This window comes from Chaetodon trifascialis, chromosome 2 (genome assembly GCF_039877785.1).
Source record: "Chaetodon trifascialis isolate fChaTrf1 chromosome 2, fChaTrf1.hap1, whole genome shotgun sequence".
NCBI classification, from domain to species: Eukaryota; Metazoa; Chordata; class Actinopteri; order Chaetodontiformes; family Chaetodontidae; genus Chaetodon; species Chaetodon trifascialis.
Genome location: NC_092057.1, coordinates 15475512 through 15486980, shown reverse-complemented (window position 1 = coordinate 15486980; position 11469 = coordinate 15475512). Strand labels below are relative to the sequence as shown.

General features: G+C 42.7%; 1 protein-coding gene across 4 annotated transcripts in view; it reads right to left on the bottom strand.

Annotated features, from left to right (window-relative positions):
- Positions 1-5498: 5498 nt before the first annotated feature.
- adcy9 (adenylate cyclase 9) overlaps positions 5499-11469 on the bottom strand; it is a 31437-nt gene continuing 25466 nt past the window's right edge. Inside the window, exons 7-11 of one of the 4 annotated variants that reach the window (XM_070982565.1) lie at positions 10714-10873; positions 8941-9089; positions 8262-8291; positions 6842-7127; positions 5499-6563 (exon numbers count right to left, since the gene is read on the bottom strand). In XM_070982565.1, coding sequence (XP_070838666.1) covers positions 5499-6563; positions 6842-7127; positions 8262-8291; positions 8941-9089; positions 10714-10873 — 1690 coding nt within the window. The remainder of the gene's footprint in view (positions 6564-6841; positions 7128-8261; positions 8292-8940; positions 9090-10713; positions 10874-11469) is intronic. The other 3 variants (XM_070982574.1, XM_070982583.1, XM_070982594.1) reach the window with 3 other exon arrangements.

The window sequence follows — 11469 nt, the reverse complement described above, 5'->3', positions numbered from 1 at the left end:
AAAAAGTTTTTTTTTTCTTTTCCAGATCGGCTGTGGAGGGGGAGGGGCCGCGCAATCACGCCCTACGTGAAAACACCGCTCATGTTAACCACTGGGGGCGCCACAGCACCGCCACAGAGACATGCAGGCAATTCACAAGTCGGTTCATTTAGTTAGAAGTCATTTTTAGTAGAACATTATTCCTAAAATATGTGTGAAATATAAGACCGAAATATGCTTATTAAAAACTTGAATGTTCAATTAAATATTTAAAAAAAATAATCTTCTACATTAATTATATTTCAGTGTTGCATATTGTTATTTAATTACTTAAATTATAAATAGATATCACATTTATTACAGTTATGGCATGAGTAGAATGCCATGATGGTAGAGGGGTTAATTTAAAAGGGAAACAATATATTTAGGCAGGTATATTGTAACCCAGAATCACATTATGTGTCTTTTAATCAGAATTAAAATTTCACAGGATCTGCACGTTAGGCCTCCCTGCAGATGAGCACATGGTGGTGGGCATGTAGTTCGTCAATTTCCCTTTTCTTCCCTCTTCTGTTTGACTTTTTTCCTCTTAATGGCCAGTTTTTAAGTGTCCACTCTTACTCTGCTTTTGCTTTGTTGCTGAGAGCAAATAAGTACAGATGTCAACCACAAATAATTTATATAGGTTCTGGTAGAGAATAGACAATATACTGTGAATACACACTGTATACATTGAATTTTAGTCGCCAGCTGGCTGATCAAAAAGACCTCTCCTTATTGACAATGTTGGAACTCTCTGATGCCTTCCTAAAACTTGGCCAACCTGCAACGTACATATAGCCTGGTCCCAAACAACATGTCTGAATTACTCAGCAAATTATAAACAAAACAAAATCGAATTTTGCATATGCTGTCTGACTTGAACTCATCTTCACTTTGTATGTCACAGTGAACTCAGCTGTTTTCTGCTCAGAGATTTATTTCTCTCACGCTGAAAAAAAAAAGAGTAATAAACTCATAACACTCACACTTACTCAAATAGACACACACTGAATCAATTTGATAATACGTGTCAATTTTTCATTGTTTTCTGGCAAAATCTGACACATGCACACATATAAAAAAACATATGTGACATAAAATAACTGCATATGTACAAACACTGAGTGCTTTGTGCAAATGTGTACAGATTACGATCATGTGTTGATAAATGATACATGGGTAATGTGCACAAAACATACATAATACATCTCATTCATGAACATAAAACGAATACACAAAGATTTAAAATCAAACAACTCTGTCTAATTTTTGTCCCAGTGTAGTAAAAAACACATACGGGTTGAATTAACTAGACAATTTATAATGAATAGATGTGGAGCTGTCACCATTTAAATGAGTGATTAGGCGATGCTATTTTGCTGTGATGAGTTTAACAAGTGCGAATAAAACACCATTTCTTTATGCCTCTCCCGTACTTTTCTGTCACAGAGCAGAGTCACACTTCTTCAACAAGAAAGGCCTTAAACTTCTCCTCAATGCACTTGGTTTTCTAGATTGCATTGTATAACTGGAGCGCTCGACTCCTAGGGACACTTTTCTCCCTCTGCCAAAAATGAAAACAAACCTTGCCACACACACATCATCCATCAATACACCGTCAGAGGAGGACAAAATCCAAGTAACCTTAAATGAGCCAAGCTCAGTGATTCGAAGAATCCTGCGTGTCAGCAACTTGTGCTTAATGTTTACATTAATTGTAGAAAGAATGATTCTGAAATGAAATAAAAGAATAAGAGTTTGATGCAGAATGAAAACTTAAGAGTGCCCAACAAAGAAGAAAAATGCTCATTCGTTCCCATGCAAACAACATCACACACACCTCTCCCCCCACTGTATCACAGATCACAAAGCCGGCAGTGTTCACTTTAATATTTTATTTATACATGTGTACAGATGTGCGCTACTGGGGAGGCCGTGTGCCAGTCAACCTGTGGAGTCCCACACCTCAAATCTCCTGTGGCTGGTTTCTGTCACTGCTGTGCATGCTATGGATACAGCAGCACGGCTTGAAAACCACCAAGGATTACCTAACAACGTGAGGCAGATGGGTAATCTGGAAAATGTGGGGAAAAAACAAGAACTTTCCTTCAAAATTGATACCCGATACTCTCATCTGTTTTCTTTATTTAGTGCGGTACGGTTCATCAGGTTTGGCAAACTTGAGCATGTTGAGAATAAGCATTGCAAGAGTATAACAGGAGAAATGTGCCTTTTAAGCCAACAAAGCACATCGCACGTAGCTATTGTTGTGTCTCAATCTAGAGTGACAGCTTCTGGAGAAACTTCTTTGGATTTTCAGGATCCCTATTCTACTAGAGATATCATCACTATTTGATACCAATAATCACAGCTCGCACCGCATTAAACATGTTCCTAATTCAAAAGGCACTGGCTGTTGATGTTTGGAGTGCATAATGGCAGAAGTAAATGGAGATGCTTTCTATGCTACAGGTGGAGATGGCTACATTAATAGATGTTTCATCTGACTCTAAATCGTGTGACTGTTTTCAAGATCGTTATAGATATTTTAAAATTTGGGGGGTGGCCAGCTCTGTGTGCGAAAGTCCTCCACAGATAAGGCAGCAACAGCAATGTAACAGTTAAAGAGTGGCCTTGTAGTTGATTGATTTCCTTCTGCATCATATCACAGTGATCTTTTCCATGTTATTGACTAAATATCTCTCACAGACACACACACACACCCTCATAGGCAAAGTGTAAGGGCTAAACAAGTGCTTTGAAGAGTAAAGAAAAAGCATGAAGTGAGTAAAGACCAAAGAGAAATACAGAAGGACTCAGCGTCCAGCTGTTCAATGGGAACACCACCATGCTTTCCCAGGCGACAGAATGAAAGAACTGGAAAAGTGGGGAAAAAAGGAAAAAAGATGGAATTTGTCAAAAAAAAAACAAAAAAAAAAACAATTGCAGCAAAACCTGCACAACAAGCATAATTTCCTCAAACATACAATCACAATCTATGCTCATTGTGACAACAGCATGATAAAAAAGAAACTTTCTGAAAACCAAAATACTAAAAAAATACAGTCATACTTTTAGGCACCACAAAACAATCAGCTAGTTTAGGTTGCACTGCACCTATAGATCACTCAATTAAAGTGGCACAATTTAAGTATATGGATACAGTAGAGGGCTCCCTCCGAATAAACGCTGTGACAGATAAAGTTAAAAGTCCCACCCCTTCAACAGAAAATCACACAGCTAAAGGCAGACGGTACTTAACTACTGAATAAATCTATTGTGATGGACTGACCAATGTTTGCTTTGTTTTTTTTCTTCTCCTGGCAATGAAGGCAACGGATGGAAACGTCACAAAATCCAAGTCTGAGGTTTTATGTGTAGTACTGTAGAAACTGTAGCCGATCTTTCACCAACAGCATTGTGGACCATCCCATCGTTTATCAAGAACTACACAGTGATTGTCCCTCACAGTCCCACTTCAAGTGACACTCCACTCCAAATCTTCAGAGACTCAACGTCTCGTTCCGCTGTAGGCTTTAAAGGTTAAGTCTGGTGTCTTTTTCTTATTGTTGACAAATGTGATGAAAAGACCAAAACTAACAATGAAACAATCCTACTAACATGTACTGTCTGTGCAGTCAACGCCTAACATATCTTCTATCATCTATCTATCATCATCTATCTTCATCTCTGTGCTTTAGAGCATCATCGTTGCCAAAAAACAGATAAAAACATCAATGAGCCTCAGCGTTGCACTTGCTGACACGTGCCTTCAGTACAACCAACATGGACACTTGATTTATTCTGAGCCAGTTCCACATATGCCATGCTGCTGCTGGAAACCCTCACTAGCACACCAAATCATCCGCTGACAATAGAACAAAACAAATGCACTTTCTCCTACCTGAGACACGTTTGCTACAGCGCCCACCATGCTGACCTAAGGTGTGACCGCCAATCACAACGTCCCCTGTTTGTTGTCTGGCCTGAGACCTATGTTGAATGCCATTCCCCATCTCTCCCCCCTCCTGTTTCCTATCATTACTACTGAAGTGATAAGGATACTGTCTGCTATAATGAAAAAAAGGCATAATGGACTGACACACTGTTGGTTTTGGTCGTTTCACAGGATTTGTTGACAACAAAAATGGAGAATCTAGATAGATCATAGTGAGTATGCTCCAGTGAAGTGGTTTTGTATGAAAATCCAGACAGCGTCATAAGACTGAGGCTGAGGAAGAGTTTTTTGCTAAACTTTGATGGGAATTAGACTGGAGCCCGCTGAGCATACAGATGATCAGCCAAGATGTGGATTATTCTGTAGGATCGGTTTGAGACGTTTCTGTGGAATCAGTTCAATCTGATCGCATTTCCTGTGCTTGACTGAGGATCAGACTACAGCCTTTTTGACACCCATCTTTCAGGTCTACAGGGAGACTTTCACACCCAGAGGACACACTTTGGGTGGAGTATCACTTGAGGTATATTTAAAGTGCCTTCCTGCTTTTGTGATGATCTCACTTTTTAAAACCACCTTTTCTTCCTAATGTTTTATATATTAGATATTCCCTTATCTGATTTGATTTTGTGCTTTTGATTGTACTTGTTGCGACAGACAAGAGGTCTGTTTAAACTTTCTTCAAAGCTATTTCAAGCTAAGCACTACCAAATACAAGTGGTCGAGAAAACACTGTGCAAGACCTGTGCTTAAAATGTGCATTTCGCTGCTACACAAACTAAAATCTATGCAGCCTGCTTCGTAGCATGTCCCCTTTTACCGAGACTCTAGCACAGATGAATACTGTATTAAGCCCTCATGTCAAAGCAGAATACATAGATTAACACTGCTTCATGTGATTCCCTCATTCTTCCCGTAGTTCCCTGCTCAGCCCATCATGCTGCACTGGCACTTATATAGTTTCTAAAATTATTTTCCCTTAAGTAAGGTCAAGACTTTGATCAAGTTAAAACACATGATATGGCACAACAATAACGATTTTAAAAAGAAATACTTGCATTGAGAATAAAAGCATGGAGTAAGAAACCACAGCATGTTCCGTAGTCTAAAATTGTTAAAACTTTGTTCAGTATTCATATTTGTTTGTTCACTGTTCTAGTCCTGAAGGCACTTGATAACAAAAACGAATAGGAAAAACATCAAGAACAACACCGACAACACTTCCTTCCCTCTGAGTCCCTTTCAGCGTTCTCCCCTACACACTGCTGTGCTCAACACAGGCCTAACCCTCCCCACCACTCAGGCAGCGTTCCCATGAAAGACGTCAGTAACTGCTTCTCTAGCCACTGAAGCCACTGTTTGTGTTGGAGTGACAAACCCCCTCTTCTTCATCTATGCCGAAGACACTTCACCGATGCCTAAAGGAAGGGACATCCTGCCCACACCTGCAATCAGTCCTGGAGTGGCAGAAGCTGAAGGCAGCAGGGGGACAGACGAAAGGGGGAAAGGAGAGGAGGGATCAGAGACGAGCATAAAACTCCTCGTTGAGTTTTGATAGCTCGTTGGCCTCCTCCTCTTCATTCTCCTCTTCTTGAAGTGCGAGAGGAGCAGGCTGCACCTGGGAGGGCAGTTGTCCAGCGCTAGGCTCTGGGCCTAGTTTAGAGTGGGGAGGGGGGTGAAGGTCTGTGGCAGGGGGCTGTCCAGGGAGGTGTGCAGCGTCCCTATATCCTTCCTCCCTCACCTCTGTGGACTTAGCTTGGACAGGCTCAGGCCCTGCTCTTGAAGGCCTTACAGCGCTTTGTGGTTGAGGAGGGAGTGTGGAAAGAGAGGAGGAGGAAGGAGGAGGAGTAAAGGAAGAGGAGGGAGGAAGAGCTGCTGCCTGGGCAACAGATCCTGTAGTCTTATTGGCTGTTGATGCCACGGACGAGGGTCCGATGCTGGCATCAAGCTCCGTTCGATCTTGATATATAGTTTCCCCACTTCTGGGATAGAGAAAGGTCCTCATTTGACCTTTGCCCTTAACATTCACTGTACCTCTGTAGTCAAACTCTAAGCCCATGGCACTGAGCACAGCGTGGCTCTCCTCGCTCACCTGCACCCGACACTCCACACCGGTGGAGTCCATGCGGCTGGCAATGTTGACCGTATCTCCCCAGATGTCATAGAGCAGCTTAGTGGTGCCGATCACCCCCGCCGTCAGCGGCCCATGGTTAAATCCAATACGGAGCTTGAAACCAAAACCCAGCATGTTCTTGTTGAAGTCATCCAGGACGCCCATCATCTCAAGGGCAAAGTTGAAAAGTGCCCTCAGGTGAGCATGAGGAGAGTCCTCATCATTCTCTGCCAGTTGCCGGACATTCAGTCCGGACGCTGCCATGTAGGTGGCGCCGATTGTCTTGATTTTTTCCACGCTTTTGAATTCGTGTTTGCGAAGGAGCTCGTCAAAGTCTCCAATTAGCTCGTTGAGGACGCGGTAGCACTCTTTGCCCCCCTCGTAGCTCTCTTCATAGAACTCGCTGAAGTTTACGATACTGGCAAAGATCACGCCCACGCTGTCGTGGTTCTTGGAGTAGCTCTGGGTCACCTGAGGAAAAAATGTGCCAAAGATGACGAAACGAACTACAATCAGCATATTAAGAGAGAAATGTGTTCAAATATTCTGAACACTGATATATATATACTCACGATGATACAATGATTAAGATTCCAATGTTTCGTCTCTTTGATTCAAGAATAAAAAATACTAAGAAGAACGTATTTTGGAATTTCCTTAAAAATTGTGCTGAATTACAAAACAAGATCTAAGCTTTGTTCTAATAGCCTTCACAATTAAGATATTTTTGTTACAACAAGTAAAAAAACCTTGAGCTGGTCAGCAACATGGATGGGGATGATGTTGCCCAGTAACCACTCAGCCTGGTCTCGCATTGTTTGGATCTTGGAGCGGTGTTTGTCTGCCTCCACGTTGCCATGGTAATGGAGGCGGTAGCTGACCTCGAACTCACGGTTGAGGAACCAGACCAGGAGAAGAAGCAGGAAGAAGGCCAGGACGACCTCTGGGACCAGAAGGTCAAGAGGCCGCGGAGGAGGGTCAGTGCCAGGAGTGACTAATGCTGAACCACCGTCACCGGATGTGGAGACGTTCAGTCTGAGCGAGAAAATGTGGAGAGTGGAAGAAGAGTGAGAGCGGCTCGAGCTGAACACGGGGAAACCGAACAAAGAGCAGCGTAACAGGAAAAACGATTGACAGGAATAAGAAGAGAGAGGGAAGGGAGGCTGAAGAATCCACAAAATAAACTCTGACACAAAAACAGCTTCTGGTTTTGTTTCATCTCCCGGTGATGCATGCTACATGTAGATAACATATCATGGTGACATGTTTCCCGTGCAGCCTCAATTATGATAATCCTGATAACAGGATTTTTTGGAGTCAGTCCTTCAAAATCAATGAACTAGAGTGTAATTCTAGACTAATCATTTTATACCAGCGTTCAAATTCACCCAAGAGGAGGCAGAAGTACTTGTTTTTCCACTGGCCTGATGAGGGATGATGATTTTATCCCTCATTCCAGATGAGGGATAAAATCATCCTATTCCACCCAGACAAAAAATCTTGGAATGCAGACTACAAATTCAGTGTTAAATCATTTAAACACACTCCACAGATAAACAGGTTCACTGGTAGTATCATGACTGGGTATGAAAGAGGCGTCCTGGAAAGGCTCAGTCATTCACAAGCAAGGGCACTTAATGTATGTCCTTAAAAAACCCATCACAGAAACCTCGTCTTCCCTGCTCGTTGAGACACTAATAAAAGCTGATAAATATTGGAAGGACCTCTGACTGAAACCCTGGCTTATAAAACAACTCCGTTAGAAGTAAATATGATTCAAGCTGATTTTGTGTCCCGTGTGTCTTGAGAAGTGGCTGCCAATCAAAATTCTAACCGATAAAGCAGGAGAGTCCTTTCCAGCCTTCTCTCCCCCTCAGTGGTGTAGTTCATTAACTCGTGGCTCTTATACAAAATTCAAGCCAGCACAGGCTGCATGAGTCATTTCCACCACGAGTGACATTTAGCAGCCATTACTGGTGGTGCATGGCGGTAGAGAGAGAGAGGGACAGAGAAAGAGAGGGATAGGAGAATAAAGAGCAGGAAAGCATGAGAATGAGTAAAAGCCAGACAGATGTAGTTATGAAAAATATAAAAGAGAGCCATCGCTCCTGTTGACCCTTCAAATGTCACTCATTCATCAAACCCCTCTGTTTCCACGGAGACACTCACCCATGAACTGGCAAGCTGTTATTACCGGAGCTGAAAGACGACGGGAGTGGTGTCAGTCAGGAGAAGAAAAGGGTCACACGCATGCATTACACAGGCACACACAATACACACACATGAGGTAACATATATAATACAAGTCAGACTAAATCCTCTGTACTGGCTGAAGAACAGGTAGACAGCGGTATGTAGTACCAAACCAACTGGATAAGTTAGAAATGTATGAGAATAACGAATGAATGAATGTATTGATGAATTAATATTTGGAGACTGAAGACAGAGGTGGATGACGACTGTACATAGTAAACTATATGTGTAAAATCTGCATGCCGAGCACAAAGCTGTAAGGTTATGTTTTCACATCGTGTTCTTGATTCCAACATGCTGCTTATAAATGAATACTCCAACCTACAGTCATTTCTTAGATACTTGAGGATTTTGGTGTACTGCAGGATGATCAGTGGTTGCATATTTTACTTGATGAATTTACTAGAGGTCACATCAGGTTACAGGTCTTTTCATCGAATGAAATATGAGCTACTGCACTCAATGCATACTGTGGATAGTATAACTGCTGTATGCACGGGTGTGTATATACACACAAGCACATGTACTCCTTCATTCTTAAGAGTGCGCCTTATTTTTGCATTTGGTATTTGTGTGCAGAATATGAAGTGCTCACCTGTACCTGTGCAAGGGGCTGTACAGCAACAGCAGCAGGGCGACCCCGGTAGCAGTGGCCAGGACTGAGCGCATCCAAAAACTGAGCTGACAAAAGTTACAGTACTGGATGATGGCTAGGATGGTGGCACAGCACAAGAACATGGTCACCTGGAGAAAAGAGGCTCGCCATCAGTGACTTATGAGAACAACTGAGGACTTTACTGTATGAGCACAACAAACGTAATGCAGTGGAGTTGTGTGTTGAGCTTTTTTACACACACAGTAACTACTATGAACTGCACCGCACAAGACTCGAGGGCAGGGTGGTACTGTGTGACCATGTCAAAACTAACGCATGTAAAAGTCAGATAATGAGAAGACTCTCATTTGAATGTCATTGTGCAATATGGTTTTAACCAATCGTTGGCTTCATGATCATCTCCATTAAGGATGATAATAATGGTTACAGGTAAGATAAAAAGCTCCATTAGCTCTCTCTCGACCAGTGGAATATCACTTTTCCACTGTCATGTAATTTAACTAGTAAAAATCAAATGCAACATAAACTACACCAGAACATACTGCATTGCAAAAATGATCTTAATAAATCAAATTCTAGGAAAGATTTTTCAAGGTGAGAAACATCTTAAACACACTGATTTGAGCTCTCAGAAACATACATTATCTATTCAACACATAAGTAGACAGCAGTAGTAATTTGGGGACATTCACAGGTTGTTACTGATTATGTTGACAGGATAACATCTTTTTCCCTCTCATCCCTACACATGTCCTCCTTCCCTCCCGGTCAAACCCCACCAGCACTGTTATTGAGTTATATATCTTCAAAGGCACTAGAGTCCAGAAAACGGCAAGTCTAATTAAGAACCCGCTTTGATCTGCAAGCCCCGAAGAGATGAAGAGAGTGGAGGGGAAAGACAGAGCAGGGCGGGAGAGAAATGGGTAGAGAAATGGGGTGTTGAAAATGCTCGAAAAACAAGATCTCAAAAACACCAGACATCTTGCAAGCAGCCGTTGGCTCCAAGCTGGAAGAGAGTTCAACTTATACGGAGCTGGATATCGCCTTGACTCAAAACAGCCCAAAAACGCAGCAAAGTATGGCTGCTCTCGATCTTCTCACATGAAGGACTTGCAGAGGAAGAAATGTCAACATTTCTGGTGCCAAGGTCCACAGGCGAAGCCTCCTGAAGCCTCCTAGCTGTTTTCCTTCTACAGTTCCTATCAGGGCTAATGCCAGCTAACGGCTCTGCTGGTCTCCAAGGATCTCTGGCTTCAGACCACCATGGGCAAGGTTTCAAACCGCCCGACTCCTCTCTGCTTGCTTTGGCTTAGAGGTATCAGTGAGGGCAAACCGTTTGAGCTTGGAACTCACATATAGTACCACTAGTACAATTAGCAGTAGCCCCTATAACAGCAGAGGCAGCGTAGTTGCACCGCGAGTAGGAGCAGTAAATCAGTTGCAGTGCTAGTGCTAATGGTGGTGGCAGACTTAGTAGTAGCGGCAGCTGTAGCTGCAACATTGTTAAATAGCATTTGTTAGTTCTCTTAACTGACTAATCTGACTAATTGTTTGACTACTCAAGACACCAAACCAGCCACCAAACAAGCTGCAGAGCAGAATTTCTAGTGTGTTGGACCCACTAGACATACATGGTCCGTCACAATGATCGTCCTGTGACTGCGCTCTAAGTGGACTCTCTTCCCTTTTACTCATTCCCCCATGCAGTCTTTTCCAGTTTTCATTCCACCACCCACCAAGAGATATGCTTACCTGGAGGGGCAAGTGGACGCTGCATGTGAGGTGCGACAAGACAGAGATGGCAGGGAGGGAGACTAACACAGCCCCAATCACGTGACGGGGGACCCACCCAGAGACCACGAGGAGCAGAGAGCGGGTACAGTTCATCACCTCCTCCAGATAGAAGGCCATACTGCAGGAGAGGAGAGGAGAGGAGAGGAGAGGAGAGGAGAGGAGAGGAGAGGAGAGGAGAGGAGGACAAAATGTTAGGAAAAGACAACAGATGATGAGTTAAAAGGAACATCAGTTCATTCTTTCACTTGTCTGAATGAGATCATAATTGCAATCAACAAAAACTGGACAGAAAGCCATAAAAGAAAAAAACAGAATCTCCACCTCCAATCCTCTCCCTGCTCAACCAGGGAAAAACTGCAGCAGACTCTCATCAGTCCTTAATTAAGACATGTTATAAAAACACAACTATGCTGTCCCAGTCCCAGCCAGGAGATGAAGATTTATTGCCCATTTTCGCGTAGCAATAAGTGAAAATTAATTGATTTTCAAGTGCTCTCCACTGAGATGCATACCACACTCATAAAACGCACCACAGAATAAATAAAACACATCTTTAGCACCTTGAATACTGGAAACTCCAAATAGGAAGATAGAAAGGTTTTTTTTTTGTTTGTTTATTTGTTTGTTTTCTGGGTTTGGAACTCTACCTAGTACCACAATGTCATTTTGCCAGTTTCTGAGCCAAGGCGTATCTGACAAGGGAAGTTGATCCAT